General features: G+C 36.1%; 1 protein-coding gene across 1 annotated transcript; it reads left to right on the forward strand.

The window, feature by feature from the left end:
- The first annotated feature begins 451 nt into the window (after nt 1–451).
- LOC108916368 (KRAB-A domain-containing protein 2-like) lies at nt 452–2,116 on the forward strand. The gene is made up of 4 exons (XM_023456758.1): nt 452–619; nt 733–1,416; nt 1,468–1,688; nt 1,888–2,116. Exons 1-4 carry the CDS (start codon nt 452–454, stop codon nt 2,114–2,116), a joined length of 1,302 nt encoding a protein of 433 aa, XP_023312526.1.
- The last annotated feature ends 10,141 nt before the right edge of the window (nt 2,117–12,257 follow it).

Consider the following 12,257-nt stretch of genomic DNA (forward strand, 5'->3'; position numbering starts at 1 on the left):
TATATATGTTACCGGCCAAACCCGATTTTAGGACAAACTAATTTCTCCTAGGCCAAACCAGTTCATCCTTTATGCGATAGGAAAAACCGGTACAGACTAGGCTAAATTGGTCCGTCCTATGGCCGATAGGAGAAACTAGTTTAACCTAGGCTGAACTGGTTGAGCCTAATATAAATAAGTACACTTCAGAATAAACAGGTTTGGCCTAGTCTATTCTAATTTTGCCTAGCCAAAAATGTTTAAGCGAGTACGTATCGAGACCTGTGCATGCGGGAAAACCCCCGATCGTATTTCTCATGCCCTGCGCTCCCGCCGCATCCTCACTTGCCCCCCGCTTGTTGATTTTAAACGCTCATTGTGCTTTGAATTGAGGACGTGTTAGTTGTTACGTGTTATTGTTATAAATATTAGTAAAAGAATATAACATTATACGGTTTTGTTTTGTGTTATCATGGATGAGCCTTTTACATCTAGTAGACAAGCCGATCAAAAACAGTGGAGAGAAAAGTTTTTAACAGAAATTTTGGAAAGTGAAATTAAAAACTCTTCTCATTATAATGTGTTGTCATCAGATAAATATTCGGAACTGATTGAACAAGTGGAAGACGCTGAAAAGTCGGCAAAAAGGACACCATTACAACAAAGACGACTAAAACGGTTTGGTGTGCTAAAAATTGGAGATGTGACAAAACGTATAGCGCGGGGGAAGGAAATATAAAATACTATCTACAGGCTGATGAGCTTTATGATGTGATTGATGCAGCTCATGTGGCGGTTGGACACGGCGGACATGACAGGATGTTAGCCGAGACATCAAAAAAATATGCTAAAATCACAAAAGAAATGATAAGCCTCTATTTATCAATGTGTGATGTGTGTCAACAAAAGAAGACAAAAAAGAAGAGGGGATTAGTTTCAAAGCCTATTCTTCACTCTGAAATGAATAGCAGATGTCAAGTGGATTTGATCGATTTTCAGACACAACCAGATGAACAATTTAAATTTATTATGGTTTACCAGGACCATTTAACAAAATTTGTTCTTCTGCGTGCGTTAACATCTAAGAGAGCAGCAGAAGTGACCTACAACCTGAATGATATATTTTTAACTATAGGAGCGCCGTGCATTCTCCAATCTGACAATGGTAGAGAATTTGTTAATAATGTGATTAGTGAGCTCGCTTCTCTTTGGCCAGAACTTAAAATTGTGCATGGAAAACCAAGGCACAGTCAAAGTCAGGGTTCAGTTGAACGTGCTAATCAAGATATAGAGAACATGATAAGTTCTTGGTTGAAGGACAACGATTCAACGAAATGGTCGGAGGGCTTAAGATATGTCCAGTTCATGAAAAACCCCGCCTTCCACTCAGGAATAAAACAATCGCCTTACAAGGCCTTATTTGGGATTGAGCCTAGAGTAGGGCTTTAGACTTCATCGTTACCGCAAGAAATAATAAATGACATTCAGGATGAGGACGACCTTAGAAAAGTTATCGAAGATAATTCGAATTGTAACCAGAATGAAGATGGTAATGGTGGTGTTATGGAAATTGACACACAGAACATTCAAGAAGCTAGAAAAGCGGCGGCAGAAAATCTTGAAAAGCAAGCAAAAAAAATTAAAGCCTCTTCGGACAAGTCCCATCCACCTGCCTACATTGGAGACATATTACTATACCAATACCAGACGTAGACAAAGGCAGAGGTGACCTCAGAAACATCATTGGGGTAATTCTTCAGAGAAATGATGAGGGCCTTTACAAAGTTGGCACCAAACATGGTGTATTGCAAAAATTATATTGCAGGTACTTTACAAGTATTTTTTACTCACTAGATTGTTAATTTTTTCTGATAAGTTTATATTACTTTTGACTTGTTTTTTTTTCAGAACTGAATTCGACATTTGCATTCAGAAATTTTTAGAGGTGGGCGATGTTAACCAAGATATTGAAATATCTCTGAGGACTGCAGCCACTAAACATTCGGTTGGATCAGGGCTAGGTTTTGTAAGGTACAGCTGCGTAAAGAAATGTTTGGCAAACAGGTGCAATTGCAAGAAAAAACAGGTGCTCTGCAATTCCAAATGTCATCAGAGTACACCCTGCAAAAATAAGTAAAATTGATGTTATTTAATTAATAAATGCATAATGATTTTATTAGTTCTGGTGTTTTATTATTCCCTATTACAATAGACTAGGTTAAACTAGTTTCTCCTATCGGCCATAGGACGGACCTGTTTAGCCTAGTCTGTACCGGTTTTTCCTATCGCATAAAGGATGAACTGGTTTGGCCTAGGAGAAACTAGTTTGTCCTAAAATCGGGTTTGCCCGTAACATATACAAAGTGTTATTATATGCCAAAATAGCACCAAATTGATGCAGAAAATAAATTTAGCTAAAATTACTATGTACATGGATCCGAAATGTAAAAAAGTAGTTGGAAGATATGGAGTGGTAAAGGTATACCGCCGAAAACGTAAATATATTTTAATAACCCTAAAATTAATTTATGATAATTCGGTAAGGTCTTTTAAAAAATGACCCCAAAATTAAAATATATATATATATATTTTTCTGATTGACACTAAAATGCTTATCTGATATAGAAATTGTATACCGTTTTGGAGAAAATTGGTAGTACAATTTTACAAACAATTTGATAAGTTAACTTTTACATGCACTTTGATAAATTGTGAAAATTGAAATTGCCATAAATTGTCTTGAACATTTTACTGATCAATTAAAACAAAAATTGGTGGTAAACCCTATCAGTGAAAAAATGCAAACTATTATTTTAAAGAATTATGAATTCTAGAATAATTGGAAATATTGTTTTTACTAATTCTGTCTCTTGTTTTATATATATTTTTTAAGCTTGTATTTTATATTTAAAAGTTAAAACTACATGACAGGAAATCATCTTTCAAGCAGTGCTTTTTTCATATTCTATGTTGTCCTATACTTTCAACTTTTAAATACGAAGTAAGAGTTTTAAAGACAGTCGCTGACTGTACCCCTTAGAATCAAGTATGCAGGCTGTTACAAATTCGCTTCTCACTACAGGGATCTCGAAAACGGTAAGAGGTACGAAGTAGCTTAAATAGGGGCAAAGTTGCGTAATCAGGGCGCCAACATTATGCCTCTAAAAAATCAAGGCTAACATGATTTGTTTTTTTTAATTTCAGCCTTGTTTGAGGTGATATTGAAAAAAGAAGAACACTTTCTCATGGCCACTTTTTACCCTTTATCGAATGGCATAATCAATTTTTGTATGTAACGTTTCGTCTCTCCAGGGTCATCATCAATTTTTTTAAATAAGACCCTGGAAATTTTATTACATTTTTTGCAAGCCTTCATGACCCCCAATACTGTACTGCCTCAGCCTGAACCATATTCAGATGTTTTGTCTCGATGCTGCAATCTGCAGATCTTTGATAAATTGTACCCAGTTCTTAAAATGTTTCCGATTTATTTCTATAACTTTTTGAATTTGCGCATAATCTATGCAACCACATGTTTTTGGATTGTTAATATCTCATTTAGTTTTCATGATATTATTTGAGTGCAATGTGTTTAAGTGTTAGTAACGATTTTTTTAATGTGCGATTTTCTGGAACAATCATGCAGCATAAAATTTTCAACATTTGAAATAAGCTTACGGAGATGATGCTCTGGCTCATACGCAATGTTACGAATGACTTTCACGATTTAAAAGTGGTCGTTAGTCAATTAAAGATGATCCTCGACCAGGAAGGTCCTGGACTTCAACTGATGCAAATCGAAATGATTACCAGAGAAATTGCTGAAGAGTTTAGTATCTCAATTGAGTAATACCATGAAATTTTTACTGAAAAATTAAACATGCATCAAGTTGCAGCAAATTTATTCCTCGTTTGATGACCGAACAACAGAAAAAAAATCGTATGGACGTTTGTCGGCAACTTCTTAATCCAATGACTATAAAACATTCATTCAAAGGATCATAACGGGAGACGAAAGCTGGGTTTACGGCTACGACATTGAGATAAAAGTTTAATCATCACAATGGATTGGCAAAGGATCTCCACATTACAAGAAAGCACGTCAGTCTCGATCCAAAATCAAAGTGTGCTCACTGTCTATTTGAATTCTTGTCTCAAGGTGAAACAGTGAACCATGTGTACTATCAAGGCGTTTTATGTGAAAAAAAAAGACTATAGTTGTGGCGAGACAACTCATGGTTCCTGCACCATGGCAATGTGCCCGCACACTCAGCTTTGTCACCTCGTCAATTTTGTGCCAAAAATCAGATTACTTCCTCCCTCACCCTCCTTATTCGCCAGCTCAGACTCCTTGTGATTTTTTCTTTTTCCGAAATTAAAATCAGTGCCAAAAGAACGCAGTTTTCAGACTATTCATGACATCAAAAGAAATTCGTCACATACTGCAAAGGCCGTTTCAAATGAAGCTATCCTTGACAGCTTCACGAAGTGGAAACACCGCCTGGAATAGTGTGTGAATAGGGAAGGAGACAAGCACCAATAATGTATAAAACTAATAATAAAGTTTAAAAAAATAAAGTTCGGTTATTTTCTAAACATACTTCGTACATACAGGGTAGGAAAGTACCGATGGTCTATCTGAAGTTACGTGAGAGCGATAAAGTAAGCCATAGAAATCCATGCGATAGAGAAGGATGGCTATAATGAAGGCGTCTCATAGACACCGCCCGTTTCGCCCTTCCACAAATAAGCTCCATTTCTTATTTGTGGAAGGGCGAAATAGGCATTGACTATTAGACGCCTTCATTATAGCCATCCTTGTCTATCACATGGATTTCTATGGCTTACTTTATCGCTCTCACGTAACTTCTGATAGACCATCGGTACTTTCCTACACTGTATATTGGGTTTTAACATTTCATAATATTATTCAGAAATAAATTTTCATTAGCTATCAGAAGACAAAATATTGTAAAAATTGTAACTGTTTTAGGTATCTATAACATAAACAACTATCTTATGTCATTGGTCGCTTTACTTCTCTTTGTTCATTCTTGTTCAACAATTTTATCGGTCGGAACTAATAANCAACATCTTTGACTTTTGATAAGAAAAGCCACACTTTCTTATTGTTATTTTCATTACCTGAAAATACTGTACTATCCCTACTTGAGTCACCGCTGTTACCAGTACCAATTAACACATTTCTGTGCTTTCGTCTTATAGTTTTACACCCTGTATCTGTACCATGAGCTGAATTAGATGGTGGCACTAATGTATTGTTTGATGTGTTAGCTAGCGAAACTTGTGACTTTGAAGGCTCCCCACCAACCTCTACTGGATTGATGTTGATACTGCTAGGCTGTCTATTTGTATTTGTAATTGCGAGTTTCACAGGAGAACTGCTCTTAGGTTTATTCATAGTAGTAGTAACTGTACCACTCACATGTTTTGTTTCCAAATCGGAAATTCTTTGCTCTAATAGTTTTTTGTTTTCGATCAGCAATGCATTTTTTTCTTCAACTTCTTTCAATAGTCTCTTTAAATGTTTGTTTTCTTGCGCCAGATAATCTGCTGATAAGCTAACAGCTGTTGTGGATAGTTCTGTGGGTTCACTTTGTTCTGATTTATTTAAAATATGACATGTATTACATACCCACTTAAGCTTATCATCTTTGAGGTAGTGTTGAATGTCATCTATGCTTAGGTTCGCACAGTCCCTATGGAACCAATATTTACACTCTTTACACTGTATTTTATAAGCGTTGGTACGAATCTGTAGAGAGCAAGCTCTACACACGTATACACTCGGGCTTTGCGGCGCCATCACTGGAGTTCCTGGAGAGATTAATTCTTGGTCCTTTACTATTTATTATGTTTATTAATGATTTAGTTAACAACATCGATGAAAATTTTCTTCTTTATGCCGATGACGTGAAAATATATAATTCCGAGCGAAAAATAACATTTTGATGGCGCCGTTTGAGAGGCATGTGGGAACGCAGCCCCCACCGCGCAGGTGGGGCACACTTGCGTTGTTAAATTCAATTCATTTCAATCAAGTGTTGATTTTTGTAATAAAAGTTGATTTTTGAAAAAATTGATAATTATTTAACATAAATTGAAATATAATTTATGTGATGTGAGATTTCACATTGTCGACGGCGACAACGATTGTCGACTAAAGGGCGCCTAAAGACAATCTCGCTCTTCCCTTATCAAGATCTAGGGCCGTCAATGTATGTTTTTATAGAGTTTAGGTATAGGGGCATAAAATAAATTTTATGCAAATTTTTTAATAGATTTGTAAAATGAGTTGGCAGCTTTTCTTATACCTAACCTACTAGTATGTATATTTCCATAAACTTTGGAAAAAATTTTAGTAAGAACATTTCGCATGATTTTACTTATGCTGATATGAACTACAGAGGACATCATTTTATTACATACCACAAATTCACCATCGAATATAACGCTCCTACTTCTGTCCATCATATCTAATGCCAAACGGGCAATATTTCTGGCATGTGTTATACATGGTTCAGGAATACCACTTACAGCCATGTATTTGTCACCCACAGTTTCAACCTCAAAATAAATAAAGAATTTTATAAATTTTATTTTTAATTCTTTAAAGAATAAATTATTATGTGTCTAATAGTTAATATAATTTTAATTTTATATCTTAAGTAGAGATTAATGTTGTAAAAAAAATACCACACAATTTTCTTCTATGAATTATTCTCAATGTAATTCAGACAGATCTTGCTTGTAATTAAGATAATTTAAAAGTTATACAGGGTGTTTGTAAATAAGTGCGAAATATTTTAGGGGGTGCTTGCCGTAGTTGTGTATTTTTAATTTCTATTGATACATTATCAAGTAGGTTGCTGTCAATATTTCAAAATAAAATATAACCATCAAATTTCGAGTTTCTTTAAAATTTTTTGAAAAAATTAATAAAAATAAATAAAAAAATAAAATTTAAACACTGTATCTCGGAAACGAAGCATATTTAAACCTACGTTTATATGAACTTTTTTTCACAAAATAACTTCGGCAACCATCCCCTAAAATATTTCGCACTTATTTACAAACACCCTATATAATTAAAATAATATACCTTGTAAATATTTGGATTTACTTTGGGGTCTGTTAAATCATCAAATTTCGTATACAATTCATTTAATAATTTTACTATTTTCATAGCTCCTACAGAATCAGCATTGGTTGCACAGTAATCGGAGAAACCAACTATTCCAGAAAAAAGCAGCGTAACTGAGTCATATCTTCTAGCTGGGACTGGCCTCTTGTGTCTCAGTTCATTTGCTACGCTTATAGGTAACACAGAATATAAAAGTCTAAAAATATTCCTTGTTATAGGTATGCGCCCAAACATACATACAGGGTGCGGCATTAGTGCGTCGAAGTACGATATCTCCTTTAGTAGTGTATAAATGAGAATGCTGAGCGGAGCATGTGCAATGCGCAGACCTAGACCCCAGACGACCGCAGGTCGATGACCTTGAGGTGACCTTGACCCCTGGCGACCAGAGGTCGTTGACCTTGACCCAGACGACCGTAGGTCGATGACCTTGAGGTGACCTTGATCCCCTGACGAACAGAGGTCGTTGACCTTGACCCCAGACGACCGTAGGTCGATGACCTTGAAGTGACCTTGACCCCAGACGACCGTAAGTTGATGACCTTGAGGTGACCTTGACCCCTGACGACCAGAGGTCGATGACCTTGATATGACCTTGACGTGATCTTGACCCCAGACGACCGCAGGTCGTTGACCTTGACCCCAGACGACCAGAGGTCGATGTCCGTGACTTGACCTTGAGCTGACCTTGACCCCAGACGACCAGAGGTCGATGACCTTGAGTTGACCTTGATGTTACCTTGACCCCAGACGACCAGAGGTCGATGATTGTTAAAANTGCCGGTAAACCGCGTTTAATTTCAAATCAATAAAACCTATTGTTTTAATATTTTTCATATATTTGCGCGAATAAGCCTATAATTAATTAAAATTTAACCTAATGCTAAGCAACAGTCGTCGTTAAAACATTCCAATTGTATTTTTTTTTTTAATTAATCAGATAAGGATAATCTCTGATTTCAAATAATGAGAAGAAAAGAGAAAAACAAAAAATAAGCCCGTAACAAACTAACTAACCAAGTAAACACTTTAACCGTACATATACACACTTACTTTTTTTCCAAGGACTTCAGTATAAACCAGCCTAACTAAGAATAAAAAAAATCTTCTCTAAATATGTTGGTTGGTTTTTGGAAAAATGTGTTCTGACTTCCTCGCGACAACCAGTGGAAAAGGACCGAAAACAAAAACAAAACTCGAACAAAATATAGCCCGGATGGAAACAAGAGTTTTGGGTTTGTTTCAGTTTTGTTTTTGTTTTTCAGGTTCTAGAAAACACAAACAGGACATAAACTTAATCCGTTTAGTGGAAAACCGCCATAATGCCAATTCTATGTTAAACAAACGCCAGCTACAACGAACAGTCGGCATTATTCGTGCGATATAAAAATGTGCACTTAGCCAAATACAAAGTGCTTTCTAGTCAAATCTAAAGACAGTAAAGCGTTTAAAAAAAAGTGCTAAAAAAAAACAAAATACATAGTGGAAAAAAGGCTCGTTGTAAATCCCAGTACAAACTTATGGTTGAATTGGTGTGAAGTTAGTATGTAAAAGGAATCTTTGGGAGTACAATAGGTAACTACAAAAATAAAGAGGGCCCGATGGAAGCACTCTAGATAGCAACGAAGGAATCGTCACAGTGAATATGGCATCATAAAAAAAAAAGGAACATGAACAATTAATGTGAGTATGACATTATTTTTTGAAAACTTGTAGAACATGTCAAAAAAAAGAGTTACCTCTTACCCTACCCTTACCCCAAACCCCAAAAAGAAAAGACGGTTATGAGGTGCTCCCAAATAAGCGAAAGGTTGTGGCAATTCCACAGAAAATAATAAAAAGTAAAATAAAATATACCTATGAACTTTCTAAAAAAAAAATAAATTTAAGTGCATGGTAAGGCATGTACCTCTGAACGTTGTGGCATTGAGTAAAACTGTACGATTTTTTTACCAAGCTGTGCGATTTTTTTATCGTACGTAAAATAGGAATCACATTGATCGCAGACGGTGTATTTTTAAGTATTTACAGTAGTGGTCGTAGGTAAAGTATAGTACGTAATACGTGGTGTAATGCAATTACGCCCTCATAGAATTACGCACTCGACGCTACGCGCAGTCGTGCGTAACTTTTCCATTCGTGCGTAAAATGCTTTTACAACACTTATTATGTAATATACTATTTCATCTGCTCACGACATACATATGTCTTTTTAAATTTTGATTTGGATGTGACAATATAATCATCACTTAAAGAATAAGACAAAATATCAATGAATGAAAGAATGTTATTCCTCCGCTTCCATACAATAATAAAATATTTGCTCCACTTCCGAACGAACATTTCGGGCGTTACTGACGACATTCTTTAACAATGTTTTGATATAAAAGTTTGTTTTGATTTTTCGTATATCAGTCAATACAAAATCTTCATACTGTATCAGTTCAACTTTTTTATCTGTTTTACTTTAAACGAGACAATATTGTCTCGTCTTGTCTTGTCGAGATAATATCCCGTAAAATCATCACAAAGTCGAATGAATTCCAATTCGTGAAAATGGTTCAAAAGTGGATATAATTAGTTTGTTCTACAAGAATAATAACTACGGCAGGTAGCACAGATTTTTAATGATCGTCATCCTGACAAAATACTTCGCATCGGTACGTCCTGCATAAATTTAAGGAAACTGGATCGGTTGCAAACAGAAAGCATCAATGTGAACAGGTCGTACGTAATGAGGGTAACCAGGTAGGTACCTGTTCAGGGTCACGTGGCAACTGAACCGACTCTTAGAAAACTTACAAGTACTTTAGGAATTTCTGTACCTAGTTGCCGCCGAATCTTAAAAATTCATAAGTATCACCCATACAAAATTAATGAAGACGATCCTGATCGCAGTTTTCAGTTCTGTGAAGAAATGAGTGATCGTACCCGAAGGAATCCAAATCGCTTGTACTCAATCTGTTTTTCCGATGAATGTACGTTCCAACGGGATGGTCGAGTCAACTGCCATAATTGTCACTACTGGAGTGATGAAAATCCATGCATTTTTCATGAAACTCATATGCAGCATCCGAGGATATTGAATTTTCGGGCCGCTATACTGGGAGACCACCTCATAGGGCCTTTCTTCCTACCGGGATTTGGATGGAAACATGTATTTGAATCAACTGGAAACGAATACCTACCAATGATTGCGGAAGTATTGGAAAATGACAACGCTTTGCCAAAAGAGGATGTGCGTTTTCAGCACGATGGTGCTCCACCACATTATGCCGTAGCTGTGCGTGATTTTCTTAATCACTGGATAGGTCGCAGAGGTTCAATTGAGTGGCCTCCCAGATCTAACGCCCTAGACATTTTTCTATGGGGACACTTAAGGCTCAGTCAACCAGGAGGCGGACAGTCCACGCGCACCGAGCCGCCCGCCCGTCCGCCGCGCACTTTCTGTAACATAAGATTGCATTATTCTGGTAAAATAGAAAGTGGTTTGCCGCAGCAGACTAATTTAGTTCGCAGCGGGCAAAGGAGCACTTGTGATTTTCTACAAAGTTCGCGCGGCCTGGAATGGCTGACGAGATGGAAACATTAATAGATCTTGTGCGATAGTGTGTTTTTTATATGATGTTCGCCATCCTCACTATTTTTTTCCCTTTATTTCATGCACCCATTTTATTTTTCGTCTTGACTCAAAGCGAACAGAAGAAGCAATTCTTTTTCGTCAGTGGAACTGCTGGACATGTTGAAATGAGAATAAAAGAAAACACGAGAAACACAAGAAGTGTATTGGAGAAAACAATACACACTCTTGACAATAACCGTTTTCATACATGTTCGCCTCGATTTGCCGGCTTCTGTCTGACTATCCTATTCCGCGGCGGACTGCGGTAGTTCCGTCTGCGTCGACAGTCCGCCTCCAGGTTGACCGACCCTTAAAAGTCGAAAATTTATGCAACACGACCGAATTCACTTGAGGAGCTTCGTCGGCGAATTATTGAAGAATGTCATCAAATAACCCCCGAAATGCTTCGAAATATTCGTTCGGAAGTGGGCAAAGATTTTACTATTGTATGGAAGCAGAGGGAAACCAATTTGAACATTTAATAAAATAACATTCTTTCATTCATTAATTCATTCTTATTCTTTAAGTGATGATTTTATTGTCATATCCAAACCAAAATTCGTCGTGAGCAGAATTGAAAAAGCTTTAAAATTGCGGGCATACTTGCGTTCACTCCACAGTCGCTGTTATTGTTGAAGGGTATCCAAGAATAAATATTATTACGATTGTGATTTCGGAAATGATGTAATTTAGAAATCAAGTTTTGGAAGTGTCTTAGAAACATGTAAATAAACAAGAAATATCTTACTAGGCATTTATTACGGACGCAAAGACATCTATCAAAGACAGCCCCGGTAAATTTTGGGCGTTTATTAATAGTAAAGAGGGAATCAACAAATATATCCCAATCTGTGCATTACAACGACGTTATATGGATATGACAAATGATATTATTGATGCATTTGCTGATTTGTTCTCTAAATTTTATTTACCGCCATCATCTAACAGCAATAACTTATTCCTCAGCAATAACATTAATAATTACATACATAGTCGTGACTTTGTGGATTGAATTTTTTTCAGTGGTAAAAAGAATAATTAAACCCAAAATGATTTCCGGTCCGGATGGTGTTCTCGCATTAGCTTAAAAAAATATTCACTTTATAGTAATTAAGTGCCGGTTACCTGATTTGTAGAAATATTCAAGTGTCCAATTTTCAAAAAGGTAATTTTAACATTACTAATGTCTGTCCCATCTCCATTATAAATTATGTAGTTTTTGAAATTTTACTTCATGACTAAATTTACTACATTTCTAATAAAATAGCACCTTACCAGCAAGGTTTTATGAAAGGACGCTCTGCTGTTACTAACCTGAATTACATAAATTATAGCTAATTCTATTGATAACAATTTGCAAACTGATGTGTCTACCTTAATAATAATAATTTATTGATGTCAGAACATAAGATAAATGTTTACACAAGTCACAAAAGAAATATGACACCAAAAGTATCAGTAATTAAAAATATGTTAAAACTAAAGCACAGA

This window comes from Anoplophora glabripennis, unplaced genomic scaffold, assembly GCF_000390285.2.
Source record: "Anoplophora glabripennis isolate ALB-LARVAE unplaced genomic scaffold, Agla_2.0 scaffold2585, whole genome shotgun sequence".
Lineage (NCBI taxonomy): Eukaryota > Metazoa > Arthropoda > Insecta > Coleoptera > Cerambycidae > Anoplophora > Anoplophora glabripennis.

What these genes read in the sequence shown, in the direction of transcription:
- LOC108916368 (XM_023456758.1), top strand. Translation starts at nt 452, where the DNA reads ATGGATGAGCCTTTTACATCTAGTAGACAAGCCGATCAAAAACAGTGG. An exon ending in TATTTGGGATTGAGCCTAGA is followed by an intron (nt 1,417 to 1,467) that starts GTAGGGCTTTAG and finishes AATGACATTCAG; the next exon opens with GATGAGGACGACCTTAGAAA. An exon ending in TTACTATACCAATACCAGAC is followed by an intron (nt 1,689 to 1,887) that starts GTAGACAAAGGC and finishes TTTTTTTTTCAG; the next exon opens with AACTGAATTCGACATTTGCA.